General features: G+C 43.4%; 1 protein-coding gene across 3 annotated transcripts; it reads right to left on the bottom strand.

Moving 5' to 3' along the window:
• Window positions 1-89: 89 nt before the first annotated feature.
• Window positions 90-11,823, bottom strand: aggf1 (angiogenic factor with G-patch and FHA domains 1). Of its 3 annotated transcripts, XM_082955565.1 has the most exons (16): window positions 11,740-11,823; window positions 11,591-11,652; window positions 5,769-5,977; window positions 5,557-5,656; window positions 5,215-5,442; window positions 4,821-4,948; window positions 4,540-4,740; window positions 3,188-3,620; window positions 2,855-2,966; window positions 2,632-2,683; window positions 2,412-2,513; window positions 2,157-2,328; window positions 1,918-1,997; window positions 1,454-1,581; window positions 1,209-1,308; window positions 90-986 (listed from the first exon to the last, which is right to left on the bottom strand). In XM_082955565.1, exons 3-16 carry the CDS (start codon window positions 5,967-5,969, stop codon window positions 771-773), a joined length of 2,253 nt encoding a protein of 750 aa, XP_082811691.1. In that variant the 5' UTR covers window positions 5,970-5,977; window positions 11,591-11,652; window positions 11,740-11,823; the 3' UTR covers window positions 90-770. The 3 variants fall into 3 exon arrangements, with proteins under 3 accessions (XP_082811691.1, XP_082811692.1, XP_082811690.1); XM_082955566.1 differs by lacking the exon at window positions 3,188-3,620 and adding an exon at window positions 4,027-4,096 and having other exon boundaries at window positions 11,591-11,800; XM_082955564.1 differs by having other exon boundaries at window positions 11,591-11,800.
• Window positions 11,824-14,418: the final 2,595 nt, after the last annotated feature.

Genomic DNA, 14,418 nt, shown 5'->3' with positions numbered 1-14,418 from the left:
TCTGAAAAGTGCCCGTGCGTTTATATTAGTTATCTAGCCAGCATGCTCTTCACCCCCTGAAATAAGGACCTTTTGTACTGCAGACAAAATCAAAACAACATTTTATTAAGTATGATTGTACAGTTTCGGTGGATATCACAGGCTGCTCAAAAAACTGTTGTTGCTTTACATTCGTTTTTCTTCAAGAGTAAGACATGTCACACATTTGCAGGAACGAGGTTCTTTGCATATTAAAAAAATGTAATTAAATAAAATAAATTGTGCAGAACCCAATTCTGCTTCCCATCCAATTCAATTCCCCATCCCTCTCTTGGGCAGCAGGTAGCCTAGTGGTTAGAGCGTTGGACTAGTAATCTAAAGGTTGCAAGATGGAATCCCCGAGCTGACAAGGTAAACATCTGTCGTTCTGCCCCTGAACAAGGCAGTTAACCCACTGTTCCTAGGCAGTCATTGAAAATAACAATTTGTTCTTAACTGACATGCCTAGGTAAATAAAGATAAAAATAAAAACCCCACACATTTAATGTTCACACTGCACAGTTCTGAATGACTGGACAGATGGCGCTATGCCACTTTATTGCAGGTTGGAATAAAATCTGAGTACCAGCACCATACTCACTCCACTCCATCCTCATTCCAAGAAGTGGAATCAGGCAGTAAAGATAATGCAATTAGACCACCCTGTGTTTCTGTCTGCAATCAATTACCCACTTCTCCATGGTGGATTGGGCGACTGGCCTTTCTGAGATATAGACTAGAAACATTGGATGTCAATCAGTCACTTCTCCTTTAACCCAGGGTTTGGGTGCTGGGCTCTGCTCCTTCTTGACTGTGGGTGTCTCTGTCTGGCATGTGTCATTAAACCGCTCCCTGGCCTTCTCCCAGTTCCTCTGGGTCTTGGTCCTACTCAGAGACCCAGCCTCGTCCACCGACACAGCAGCTCCCGCCCCAAAGCCTGACTGGGACTTCCGGATCTTCAACTGGATCTACGGGAAAACCAGAATGGTAGGAAATATCAGATGTGTGAGCAAATTGAGAAAGAACTGGGATGAAATCATAACAGGTGGAGGATACTGGTTTGCGGTTTGGTCAACTTAAAAACTATAGCTATTCATTAATCCTAGTTAAATACTGTAGAAAAACTCCCATCTCTGAAAACTGGGAATACTAGGAGAACCCCAATAGAGAGGGGGAAATGTTAAGATTACCGGGTCTTTCATTCCAGCTCCATCTTTGCCCAGGCCTTCTCCTTTCTTCCAGCCCATCTTCTCCAACATCTTCCTTCCCTTGTTGACTTCACTGATCTCACTGGACAAGGAGGGAAACAAGTACAAAAAGAGACAAGACAACTTCAGATCAGTCTAGGACGTGGGAACCACTAGTTCTTACTACATACATGTGCATACGTGGCACACACACTTGCAATGACTCAACCAATCGGATGGCTACGTACACGTGTACAGAGGCGGGTGCATCATCCCGTTGAAAGACTCCCTCGCTGCCCACGGTCTGACGGCGAGACTCGGCCCGGTCCACATACCTGGGGTTCCTCAGGGCTTTATCCTCTTCATACTCAGTGCTCTGTTGGGACAGAGGGAGACAAAGGAGACACTTACTAAACAAAGTAATATACTCACTGCTCTGTTAGCGACAAGGAAAGAAGGTAAACTATGGGACTGCTCAGTCTCTAGCAACTTACATTTCAACAAGACTTGCTTGAGCAAAAACAGAACAGTTTAATTGAATGAAAACTTCTGTCAGATAACATCTTTGTATACACAGAGAAGGTAGGTGGAGATCTGATTGACAAGGACATTTCCAACGAAGGATTACCAATGGACCTTATTCAGCAGTAATAAAACTGCAGATGGGGACAACAGATAAAGTTGTAGTGGTGGTGGAGAACCAGTCACTTACCTTCAGGCCATATTTAACCTTCATCTGTTTCAGTTCTTTCTGTCGGAGCAGCTCCTTGTCCTCTTTGGTTGGAGCTGGACCTGAGGAACAACACATCTGGCTAGTTAGAGACTGGGCCGTGTGTGTGGCATGGGTAACTAGGTGTGTGAGCATTGCATTAGTGTTCGGTCTTATACAGACAACGTTCAAAGATGGATGCAACACATTAGTGTCTGCAAAATAATCAGGTTGTTCGCTACCGGTCTGTAGTGGTTGGTTCCTCTGGTGTTTGCTGAGGTGAGCCATGACCTGTCCAGGTTCACAGCCGTCACAGGTGTCTGTCCCTGCGTGGATGTGAAAGGACAGAACAGTCTCTCCCATCTTCACCTCATCCCCATGGGTCAGAGGGCAAGGGTCACACTTAGCATTGGGCTGATGGGAGGGAAAACAATAGTGTTACTACTTCACTTTCCAACCAAGGTGTGTGTGTGTGAGTGAGTGCGTGTCTGACCCACCTGTAGGATTCGGTTGCCATTGAGGACAGTTCCGTTCTGGCTTCCCTGGTCCACTAGCATGTAGCACTGTTGGTCCTGGTCAAAGTACACCTCTGCATGGAGCTGGAATTTAAATAAAATATATATAACCCATCAATACCATTAAGATTTAATTTGATGGCCTGCAGACTACTAATGCATGTTGCAGAATCTAACAAATAAATGAAATAAGTTGTCATACCTTACTGACTCCCATTTCAGATATACTAATGGCATGGTTCATATCCTTCTCCCTGAAAAGATAGACTTATGTTAAAACAGTATCTCAAAATGCCACAGGTAGTTTAAACTTCCGTTTCAGAAATAATGATCTGAGCTCTCATTCCCCCTGGTGGTTAAATAGATGAACTGACCACGCATGGGCCATTCAATCGAAACAAAGCAGTCTACAGAGCTGTACTGACCTGCCAATGGTGGCTGGAGAGTCAGCTGTGATGATGAAGAGTGTTCCTGTCTGTAACACTGGAGATCTGACAACTGTTACCCTCACACAGGGCGGCCACACCTTCTCAGCAACTGGGAACACACATACACACAATATCACATACACTGACATGGAAATTCTGCTGAGCAATATTTTAACTACAGGAAACATTTAGGAAAACAGATGAAGAAATATCAGGTGATGTTAGACTTTTGTTTCATTTTGCCTTCACCTTTAAAGAAACCCCAGCGAAAAGTGCATAGAAAGCTGACAGGCTGAATAACTCTAAACTGTGTCCGTCCTCGCCTCTCACCTTCCTGACTGTCTATCTCTGACTCTGAGCTGTATTTGGTGGGAGGAGGGGAGGAAGAGGTAGACTTCCATTCTCCCTCCGACTCCGTGATCTCCCCCTCCTCAGGATCATTGTTCCCACTCGAGTCATCACTCCGCGACGCAGACGCTGCTTTAGCCGCCTTCTTTTTCTTGATGAGTTTATCTGATTTAGCCTTCTTCTTCTTCCTCCTCGAGCTGCTCGCATCATCGGAGCGCAACCCGTCCTTCCTCTTCTTCCTCCTCTTCAACGAGCGTTCGGCGCTCTTCGCCTGGCGAGTCTTCAAGGAGCTTTTTTTTTGCAGAGGCGCGTCTGGAGTAAGAGACCGGCCCCTCTGCCTGCGCGAGCCTGCGCCCCTCTTGGGGATTCGCCGCTCCACCCACTCATTAAGGTCCAGCTCCTCCTTTACAAGGCCCTGTCGGCAGACAGGCAATAAATCAGAGGGGAGGATGCACCTGAAGCATCTCTAGAGAACTCCCTTGGCAGACACGGGACACGAGGCTTTCTAGAAATTTGGACAGTGAGCTCTCTGCATCAAAACCTCCCTGTACTGTTTTGAGGTCCTTTTTGGATATGGGTCTCAGTTCTCAAAGACAGTAGGCCTGTACTGCATCACAGCAAAGTACATTTATTGACTCAAGCTGCAATACAATGAAAGTGATCCTCAAAAAAGTACTCTTGACCAGACTAAGCAGCCAAATCCCTGAGGTCTGAAACCTGACTTTTTTTTGCACCAAAGCTGTGGATGCTATACCTCATGTCTGCATGGGGGTCTTTCTGCTGTTAAAGAATTGTTCTAAGTATCTGTGTGAGACATGTACCTCTACGGGAAGCTGAGTTCCAGAAATAGGAAATCTTCATGTTAGCCAGTGAGTTAGTCACGTCTTCTACCTATGACCAGAGGAATAGCATTCAGTCAACTAAACAGCAGCTGCAAGCAATAGCCAAAACCCTGTACTTGACAAATGTATCTGACTCTACAGCAGAAAAAAACTAAACTATAGCTGCTGCAGAAAGTCTATAATCACCCCTGCAAGTATTTGACAACTGAGACCACATAGATCATGGTTAAAATGGATCCTAAGAAGTCAATTACAATCTCTAAACTACTGAAGGTGAGATGCTTCAGGACCATCATCTCTCAGGTCAGCACAAAAACAGTAAGGATAACATTGTTATCAAAGACAATAAGGATACATTGTTGTATACAACAATGAGAAATGTTTAGCTAGTTAAAACATATAAATTATCCCCTCTTAATCATTATTTTTAAAAATGAATTTGCTGTAATTCTCTTGTAGTGTTTCTGGTTCATCTCTGGTACGGTCACCTACCTTATCATCGTGACGGGAGGTTCTCTCTGGAACTTTCTTCCACTTCCTTCCTTTCTTGTCTAGGCTCTTTTTCACCTGGCTGGTCTCTGAGACGGGCTGTACAGTAGGAACCTCTATCCTGGAGTGGAACTGGTACTTGCCACTCTCTGCATCGTAGTAGTAGTACATCCCTGTGTTGTTATCATAGTACAACTGACTGGCCTAGGGGAGGGAGACAGTGACGCAATTAAAAAGAGTGTTAAATAATGACATAGTGATCGTGTGTGTGGGTGGTTTAGTACCGAGTCGTAGTAAAAGCCAGTGCTGTGGTCGTAGTACATCCCTGTGGTCTCATCAAACACAAAGCCAGTCTGTGTCATGGCCTGCTCAGCTGTGGCTCTCAGCATGTCAGCTATGGAGCCCGTATCCACTTCCTGCTGGAACAAACACAAGTAAAGAAAGAAAGTTCCCAAACCGTTTTTACACTGTGTCGGTCATCAACCTTCTAGTATTTCTTGTGCCCTTCCAAATAGACATCATGATCATGTTTCTAATAGTCTTCTTTAGCCACGGCCCATGATGGAGTGATTGTGGTCACGTGTTAGGAAGATCAGCACAAAAAAAAAGGTAGTCTTTTGGAAGACGAGACTCCTCACTGTCCTCAGACTAGAATGAGTGGAGGGACAGTAATCAAACTCGCCTCTGGTTGAGCGTCAGCAATACCACCCTCTACAGACACCTCTGTAATCCTCGCTGTGGCTGTGTCTGTCGTCATGTCTGTAGCTGTGTCAGTGGTTGATTCTGTAGCTGTCATCTCTGAGGCATCAGTGGCTTCCTGCCCCTCAGGTGTCACGGTCCTCTGGGTGTCTGTAGCCACACCATCACCCTGGTAGTAGCCTCCTCCATAGTAGTAGTTGTAATAATCTGCAAATAACACAGAAGGATCAATGTATCTGTAAGGGGAGCAACATAAAATAATTCCTTTGGATCAATCCCAAACTGCTGGTCCTGGGAATGGGTGGTGGTTAGATTGCTCACCAGTTTCTGACCAGGTATATTCCTCTGTCTGTGTCTCAGCTTCAGCTCTCTCTTTCGCCTTTTTCTTTCGTTCATGAATCTCTGCACTAAGCTTGTTGACCTATTGTATCAAATCATGTCAAGGAAAAAAGTATCACCGTAAGTTGTAAATTCACTCATTTGTGCATATCATATACTTATTTAATGATGGCTAGGTTGTTCTTGGTAGCTACCTGTTTCCTCAAGTCTTCATTGTAGCTTTCTGTGCTTTTCTGAAGCCTCTCAGACTTGGTCAGTTGTTTCTGTAATTTGGTCAGTTCTTTTGTGCAGCTTTTCAGTTCTTGCTTTAGCGACTCTACTTTCTGGCGAAGCTCAGCCACCTCGGAATCCGACCCCTCCTCTCCTCCACTCGCCTTCTCTCCATTTGTCGCCATACTTCCGGCTGTCAATGACACACAGGGTTACAACGTGTAAAGTGATTGCTATAACCATAATATGCTAGCTTTATTATTTGTTAAAGTTGGTATGCATTAAAGGATAGGCCAGCTCTCAAACTCTAGGCAGCATTCTGCCTTCTCCCTACAGATCTCGGCCATTAGCTTCGCCCACGACTGCTTCATGTGAACTACAATTCCTATACTGTGTTTTAATGTTTAGAAACGTCAATAACCATCGCTTGCGATATGGCTTTCAAAACATAATGCCCTTATCTTTCATCAGCAAGAAAGAATCCTAAAAATAAAAAAGATACACTTACTGTAGCAGTTTTGGCAGATCCATACAGGTAAGGGTATCTCCATCTGACAAAACTACACTTCCGCTACACTTCTCGAGTTATGCTTACACAAAGGTGTTCGGGGCATACTAGATAGCTAATTAGCACACACCTCTTGTCTGCCGTCTGTTTTCCATAAAAATGCGCTGTAACATGGAGATAGAGTGTGAAATACTTACTTATGAGCCCTTAACCAACAATGCAGTTAAGAAAATAGAGTTAAGATAATATTTACTAAATAAACTTTAAAAATGGTGTACCGGTACCAAGTCAATGTGCATGGGTGCAGTCCGGGTGGCCATTTGATTAATTGTTCAGCTGTCTTATGGCTTGGGGGTAGAAGCTGTTAAGGAGCCTTTTGATCCTAAACTTGGCGCTCCGGTACCGCTTGCCATGCCATAGCAGAGAGAAGTCTATGACTTGGGTGACTGGAGTCTGACAATTTTTTGGGCCTTCCTCTAACACTGCCTAATATATAGGTCCTGGATGGCAGAAAGCTTGGCCCCAGTGATGTACCGGTCAAGCGGTGATGCAACCGGTCAGGACGCTCTCGATGGTGCAGCTGTAGAACTTTTTGAGGATCTGGGGACACATGTCAAATCTTTTCAGTCTCCCGAGGGGGAAAGGCATTGTCGTGCTCTCTTCACAACTTTCTTGGTCTATTTGGACTTGGTGTGTTTGGAGGCGACTCCGGGATGCTGGCCTTCTAGGCAGAGTTGAAAAGAAAAAGCCTCATCTCAGACTAGCCAATAAAAAAAAAAGTTTAAGATGGGCAAAAGAACAGAGGAACTCTGCCTAGAAGGCCAGCATCCCGGAGTCGCCTCTTCACTGTTGACGTTGAGCCAGGTGTTTTGCATGGTACTATTTAATGAAGCTGCCAGTTGAGGACTTGTGAGGCGTCTGTACTTGAAATCTTGCTCAGTTGTGCACCGGGGCCTCCCACTCTTTCTATTCTGGTTAGAGCCAGTTTGCACTGTTCTGTGAAGGGAGTAGTACACAGCGTTGTATGTGATCTTCAGTTTCTTGGCAATTTCTCACATGGAATAGCCTTCATTTCTCAGAACAGGAATAGACTGATGAGTTTCAGAAGAAAGTTCTTTGTTTCTGCCAATTTTTAGCTTGTAATCGAACCCACAAATGCTGATGCCTCAGATACTCAACTAGTCTAAAGCACAGTTTTATTGCTTCTTTAAAATCAGCACAACAGTTTTCAGCTGTGCTAACATAATTGCAAAAGGGTTTTCTAATGACCAATTAGCCTTTTAAATGATAAGCTTGGATTAGCTAACACAACGTGCCATTGGAGCACAGGAGTGATGGTTGCTGATAATGGGCCTCTGTACGCCTACCTAATTAGACATTCCATTTTTTTTTTAATCAGACGTTTCCAGCTACAGTCATTTACAACATTAACAATGTCTACACTGTATTTCTGATCAATTTGATGTTATTTTAAATGGACAAAAATGAGCTTTTCTTTAAAAAACAAGGACATTTCTAAGTGACTCCAACAGTAATGTATTTGCCATATCATATGGAGACCGAAACATAAACCTTTTACCTTATCATAAGTAGACATAATTGCAAATGGTAAAATCCTTCCAATAGAAATAAAAAAACAATTTAGTTACGAATTGAACTTTAATTAAATGAGTTGACTCTTCACATGATTATTTCACTGAACAACAAAAGAAAGGGAATTTGAATGATCCATAGCATCTCCCAAAAATGTTTTCAACATACATCTGTAAAATGATAGTCTAGAAACGAAAGCTTTGGTTGTCTTCCTCTCAGGTTTCCATGTCTTCTCCCTGGACCTCCTTAATGTCCACCTCTTGAACATCAGAGTCTGAGGCCTCATCTTCACTGTCACTTTCCAACCTTGTTGAGGATGGCTCGTTGTCAGGCTCAAAAAGCCCCAAATTTGCCCCAATGGCCACTATTTTTTCAACCCTTGTATTGGTCAGCCTGTTGCGTGCTTTGGTGTGCATCTTCAAAAAACAAGGACCAGTTGCGCTCTGAGGTGGCTGATGTTGGTGGGATTTGGAGGATGATGGAGGCAACAGGGGAAAGAGCCTCAGATCCACAAAGTCCCTTCCACCAGGTGGCTGATGAGATATGTTGGCACAACTGCCATATTGCATCTCCATCCCAAAGCCCTTGCTTGGAAGTGTACTACTCCAGACTGCCAAGAACCTTGCCCTCATCCAGGCCAAGTTGGCGAGACACGGTAGTGATGACACCATAGGCCTTGTTGATCTCTGCACCAGACAGGATGCTCTTGCCAGCATACTTGGGGTTCTACATGTACGATGCGGCGTGTATGGGCATCAGGCAGAAGTCTTCACCCTTTTTGATGTATTTCAGAACTGCAGTTTCCTCTGCTTGGAACAACAGTGAAGTGGGCAGGGCAGAACGGATTTCTTCTCTTACATCTGCAAGCAGAGTCTGAACATCAGACAGGATGGCATTGTCTCCCTCAATCCGAGCAATGGCTACTGCTATAGGTTTCAGGAGTTTAAGTCTGCTTACCAGTCTCTCCCAAAATACATCATCCAGGAGGATCCTCTTGATGAGGCTGTCCATATCGACAGACTGTGATATGGCCATTTCTTGGAGAGACTCCTTCCCCTCCAAGAGACTGAAAAACATGATAACACCACCTCAACGGGTGTTGCTAGGCAGCTTCAATGTGGTTCTCTTATTCTTCTCACTTTGCTTGGTGAGGTAGATTGCTGCTATAACTGGATGACCCTTCGCATTCTTAATAATTTCCTTGGCTCTCTTGTAGAGTATATCCATTGTTTTCAGTGCCATGATGTCTTTGAGGAGCAGATTCAATGCATGAGCAGCACAGCCAATCGGTGTGATGTGAGGATAGGACACCTCCAGTTTAGACCAATCAGCCTTCATGTTCGCAGCATTGTCTGTCACCAGTGCAAATACCTTCTGTGGTCCAAGGTCAGTGATGACTGCATCAGCTCATCTGCAATGTAGAGACTGGTGTGTCTGTTGTCCCTTGTGTCTGTGCTCTTGTAGAATACGGGTTGAGATGATGTAGATAATTATTCCTTGCCCATGAACATTCAACCACCCATCAGAGATGATTGTAATACAGTCTGCTTTCTCTATGATTTGCTTGATCTTCACTTGAACTCTGCATCCAGCAAATTAGTAGATAAAGCATGTCTGGTTGGAGGGGTGTATGCTGGGCGAAGAACATTCAGAATTCTCTTCTGTGAGCATCAGAGGTGAACCAGTTGAATACACAGCTCAAGCAAGACATTCATCAGCATTTCTCTGACTACGTTCCTTCATTGAGTCCAAAAACTTCTGATTCCAGGAGGACCATGAGCTGTTGCTATCGATAAGGTGTCTGATTCATTATTTTCAACTCAAATAAAAGTAGAGGGACTTTTGTCAGAGGTTGCTTGTTGTGAGCGCTGAGGGAACTTTATGCGCTTGGCCAGATGAATCTGCATCTTTGTTGCATTCTTCACATATGATTTGGCACAGTATTTGCACATGTACACAGCTTTTCCTTCTACATTAGCTGCAGTGAAATGTCTCCACACATCAGATAGTGCCAGTGGCATTTTCCTGTAAAGATTAGAAAAAAAGGAGTAAAAAACCCAAATACAATTCATGTACAGATAAATAGTTAAGCAGTTAGAATAAACAACTCCTTGTAAGATAAATGTTTGAAACATGCATGGAAACAGGTGAATTAACACTACTCAGTTAGCAGGCTCAAGCAAGCCAAAACCCACATGGTAGCAAATACTAACTAGCAGAAATTGTTAACAAGTTAGAAATGATTTAAACACACTTTGCTGTAGGCTACTATTTACTAGTTAACAAAAAATGTCATAAAATATATTCACCCCACCCAGTATTGTAATCAAAACTTACCAGAAAGCATGTAGTCCTTGGCTCAGACAGTGTAGCAGTGTGGGCTCAATAGCATCTCATTAGTGTGCAAGATCTTGAGAATCAGCTGAACATGTGATGGAAGAATGCACTGTGCATGCAGAGGGTTGCAATTCCATTGAATTGGGGATAGTTTAACCAAAATATGCCACAAGACCTAGAATTTCCGTATGTGTATCCCACAAAAAAGGTTCACTGTTATAAGCTAAATGTTTTGATGAATTTAAGCAAAATTCCCCAAATTCCCAGGCTTAACTTCCCATGAAAACATTTTGAAAAAATTTGGGAAGGTTTCCGACCCTTTGCAACCCTAGTTTGGACCATGATAGTTTGTTGGTGATGTGTACTCCAAGGAACTTGAAACTCTACCTGCTCCACTACAGCCCCGTCAATGTTAATGAGGACATGTTCGGCCCTCCTTTTGCTGTAGTCCACGATCAGCTCCTTTGTCTTGCTCACGTTGAGGGAGAGGTTGTTGTCTGGGCACCACACTGCCAGGTCTCTGATCTCCTCCCTATAGGCTGTCTCATCATTGCCTAACACTGTTGTGTCGTCAGCAAGCGTAATGATGGTGTTGGAGTCGTGCTTGGCCACACAGTCGTGGGTGAACAAGGAGTACAGGAGGGGACTAAGCATGCACCCCCGAGGGGCTCCCGTGTTGAGGATCAGCATGGCATGTGTTTTTACCAGGATCCAGTTGCAGAGGGATGTGTTTAGTCCCAGGGTCCTTAGCTTAGTGATTAGCTTTGTGGGCACGATTGTGTTGAACGCTGAGCTTGAGCTGATATGAAAGATAAGGGCCTAATGCTTCCAAAACCGTACCGCAAGCGATGTATGTTAATGTTCAGACAGAGCATAGGGGATCTTAACAAAACTCCCTCCTACAGTAGACGCCTTCATCCAATGGCATGTGTAATGTAATGGAACAGAGAGTCATGATCAAGGGCTAGGGTAGGTCTAGTTACTATGGAAAAGCTAGCCTAGTTATCGCCATAATGTCTTGTGGGCTTCCTGACCTAAATAGCTGATTAGGCCAGACTTTAATCCGTTGCTTTTTAATAAAGGTACCTTGTATTTCCAGAATGTTGAATAAACTGTAATTTTAATTTACCTGACGCATGCGCAAACACCATGTACCCAATACTTCAGGTGTGAACAAATCGTGAGAGACACACACAGACCGAATTTTGCTGTAGGTATTGTCTCAAATTACCAAGGACAAACTAGGGTACAACCAGTATGGTAAATTGAAATGAAAGCTTGCACCTTCATTCATTGATATGGTAAGTTAGCGTTAGCAATCTGCTAACATACTGCTAACTAACTAACGTTAGCTGTGGATGGTCTTACCGATTCGTTTGTTTTCTTCGCTTGGACGAACGCCCTCCTTTCTCTCCGCCAACAATATCAACCTGTAAGTTGAACATAAACATCTTGTAATCACCATGCATTGCTGACACACCCGACTACATGTTTTGTTGATAATAAAAAAAAGTTACAATTGGTACAGTTGATGTGTTTACAATCCACTTCGACCGTGGCCGCCATTTTTTTAACAAACGTCATTCTATCTTCCACAGTACAAGATGCCACCGCTGGCTGAGAGCGCCACTCGTGGTTTGGAGTGTGAATAGGTCGAGTATTTGGAAATAACTCATTATCTCTGGTTGAATAAAAAAATACATGTATCGCAGAGGTTTGTGTTATAAATAATATGTGATGGTATCGATTATCAGTCAAAACATGTTATGCTGTAGAAATGTAAATACTACTGCACTCAATTTACTGTCAATAAATACTTCCACATACAGACCAGCAGGGGTCATGACGAGTTTGGCTGTAGAGATTGTGAGCAAAATGTATGCAGTCAGTGTGTGTTGTTTGGAAACTCTGCCAAGCATTGCTTTCCAGCTCTTGACTGTTTCGAAATCCAAACATTAGGAAATTCATTTTTTAAGTGTTGTCTCCATAGTAACAACTTCAACAAATCACACAAATTTACAAAACGTGTGTGTGTGATATAAATGAACACCAACTGGGCCTACAGGTGAGAAACTGCATTAAAAGTGACCCACTTATTTTTCTTAACACCTGTGAAGAACACTTTCCCTCTAAATCAAAGTATCGGCAGCAGTAACACCCTGCCTGGCCCCTAATAAAGAGTCATAAGCCCTATTCACAACCTACTTGTATTACTAGAATGTCGGTTATGTAATTATTACCCCAGCATGTCTGTTTTTTCAGAGGATGGTCAGATGGGATTAGTTTTACCAAAATGCCTCCTGTTATATATTTTTCTCATATAAAATGTACCATTATGCCTGGAGGCTGTTCTAAGCGTGAAGATATTTCAACTTGTCAACTATTATCCTCTTAATGTTTTAAAAGAGAAATAGGCACTGGGAAAGATAATGACAACACATATCATTCATCTGTAGGCCATGTGCATTAGCACTTTGTTTTAAGCATCAATTTGTTCCCATGTTCTTACCCAAACTGTGAGCAGCACCTGTTAAATGCTGTTTTACCCCTCAAAACACAGGGATGATAATTTGCACAGGATAAGTATTATCAGAGGACCTTGAAGTCAGCAGAAAAACAGTAGGTTATTCTGGCTGGAATTATTACTCTCCCTCCATGTGAAAATTACTGACATGGCAGATTCGCACAGGACTAAAATGAAGTATGTGGTGTTTTGTGCTTGTGCACCCGACTTCCCCCAGTAAAACTAATCTCGTCAGAAGAGGGCTTCGCACACACACTAATGAATGTGACTTCCTGTTACTCCCTGAGAGGAAGAAGTCAGCCGTCTTCTAATTGAATGGAAATACAGGCGTAATTAGTTGACTCATTTTACAGGTGGAGATAATGGAGGAAGCATAGAGGGCTGGGGAGCGCACACACACACACTTGAAGTGTGATGATGAGTGATTAATGTCATGCACAAACCTTTAGATTTGATGCACTCCAACTCCCTTAATTAGTATTTTCATTCCAGGCGTAGTGATGACCTTATTGTATTGCTGCTGAACATTCAAGGTGCTTCAAGATACATACAGCCAGGTACCTACCACATGGGCTTCTATCTGTCTCTCTAAATCTCTCACACAGACACACACACGTGCATATTCCTCCATCCCTCCCTATCTCCTTCCACCCCTGTGTCCTTTGGCTCTTTCCCTCCCTCCATACTTCCATCCTTCCCTCAATCCCTTCCTGTCCTCCACACTATGGGGTGTTAATCCCTCTGTTTTCTGCCCAGACAGCAGAAGTGTGTAGATTATGGGTGTTACTCCATAAACAGCTTTTAGTTTCCCTAAATCAGGATTTTGCATGCTGTTTCCTAGTCAAATTAATTCACCACACTTCAGTGGTCCAGATACACTTGGCACTGTGTAGAATTGCATCGCTGGATGTCACATGTTGTGCAGGGATTTTTCTGCCATTGAAATCATTGGAGCTTTTTTGGGGGGGTGACCTAAATCCAAACAGTGTAATATATATAGTACCTCCAAAACACCAGTCTCAATGTCAAGTGAAAGGCGACTCCGTTTTGCTGGCCTTCTAGGCAGAGGTCCTCTGGTCCTCTGTCCAGTGTCTGTGTTCTTTTGCCCGTCTTAATCTTTTCTTTTTATTGGCCAGTCTGAGATATGGCTTTTCTTTGCAACTCCACTTAGAAGGCCAGCATCCCGGAGCCGCCTCTTCACTGTTGACGTTGAAACTGGTGTTTTGCGGGTACTGTTTAATGAAGCTGCCAATTGAGGACTTGCAAGGCGTCTAATGTACTTGTCCTCTTGCTCAGTTGTGCACCGGGGCCTCCCACTCCTCTTTCTATTCTGGTTAGAGCCAGTTTTTGTACGAGATCTTCAGTTTCTTAGCAATTTCTCGCATGGAATAGCCTTCATTTCTCAGAGCAAGAATAGACTGATGAGTTTCAGAAGAAAGGTCTTTGTTTCTGGTCATTTTGAGCCTGTAGTCGAACACACAAATGCTGATGCTCCAGATACTCAACTAGTCTAAAGAAGGCCGGGTTTATTGCTTCTTTAATCAGGACAAAGATTTTCAGCTGTACTAACATAATTGCAAAAGGGTTTTCTAATGATCAATTAGCCTTTTAAAATTAATAACTTGGATTAGCTAACACAACGTGCCATTGGAACACAGGAGTGATCGTTGCT

The sequence above is a fragment of the Salmo salar genome, chromosome 01 (genome assembly GCF_965601325.2).
Source record: "Salmo salar chromosome 01, fSalSal1, whole genome shotgun sequence".
Classification (NCBI taxonomy): Eukaryota; Metazoa; Chordata; class Actinopteri; order Salmoniformes; family Salmonidae; genus Salmo; species Salmo salar.
The sequence above is the reverse complement of the archived record's forward strand: the minus strand, read 5'-3'. Positions and strand labels throughout refer to the sequence as shown.

Coding starts and splice junctions, on each gene's coding strand:
- aggf1 (XM_082955564.1), bottom strand. CDS start 11,687: ATGGTGATTACAAGATGTTTATGTTCAACTTACAGGTTGATATTGTTG. Junction 2,967..3,187: donor AGAGATAGACAGTCAGGAAG/GTGAGAGGCGAG, acceptor GTGTGTTCCCAG/TTGCTGAGAAGGTGTGGCCG. Junction 987..1,208: donor GAGCTGGAATGAAAGACCCG/GTAATCTTAACA, acceptor GTTTTCCCGTAG/ATCCAGTTGAAGATCCGGAA.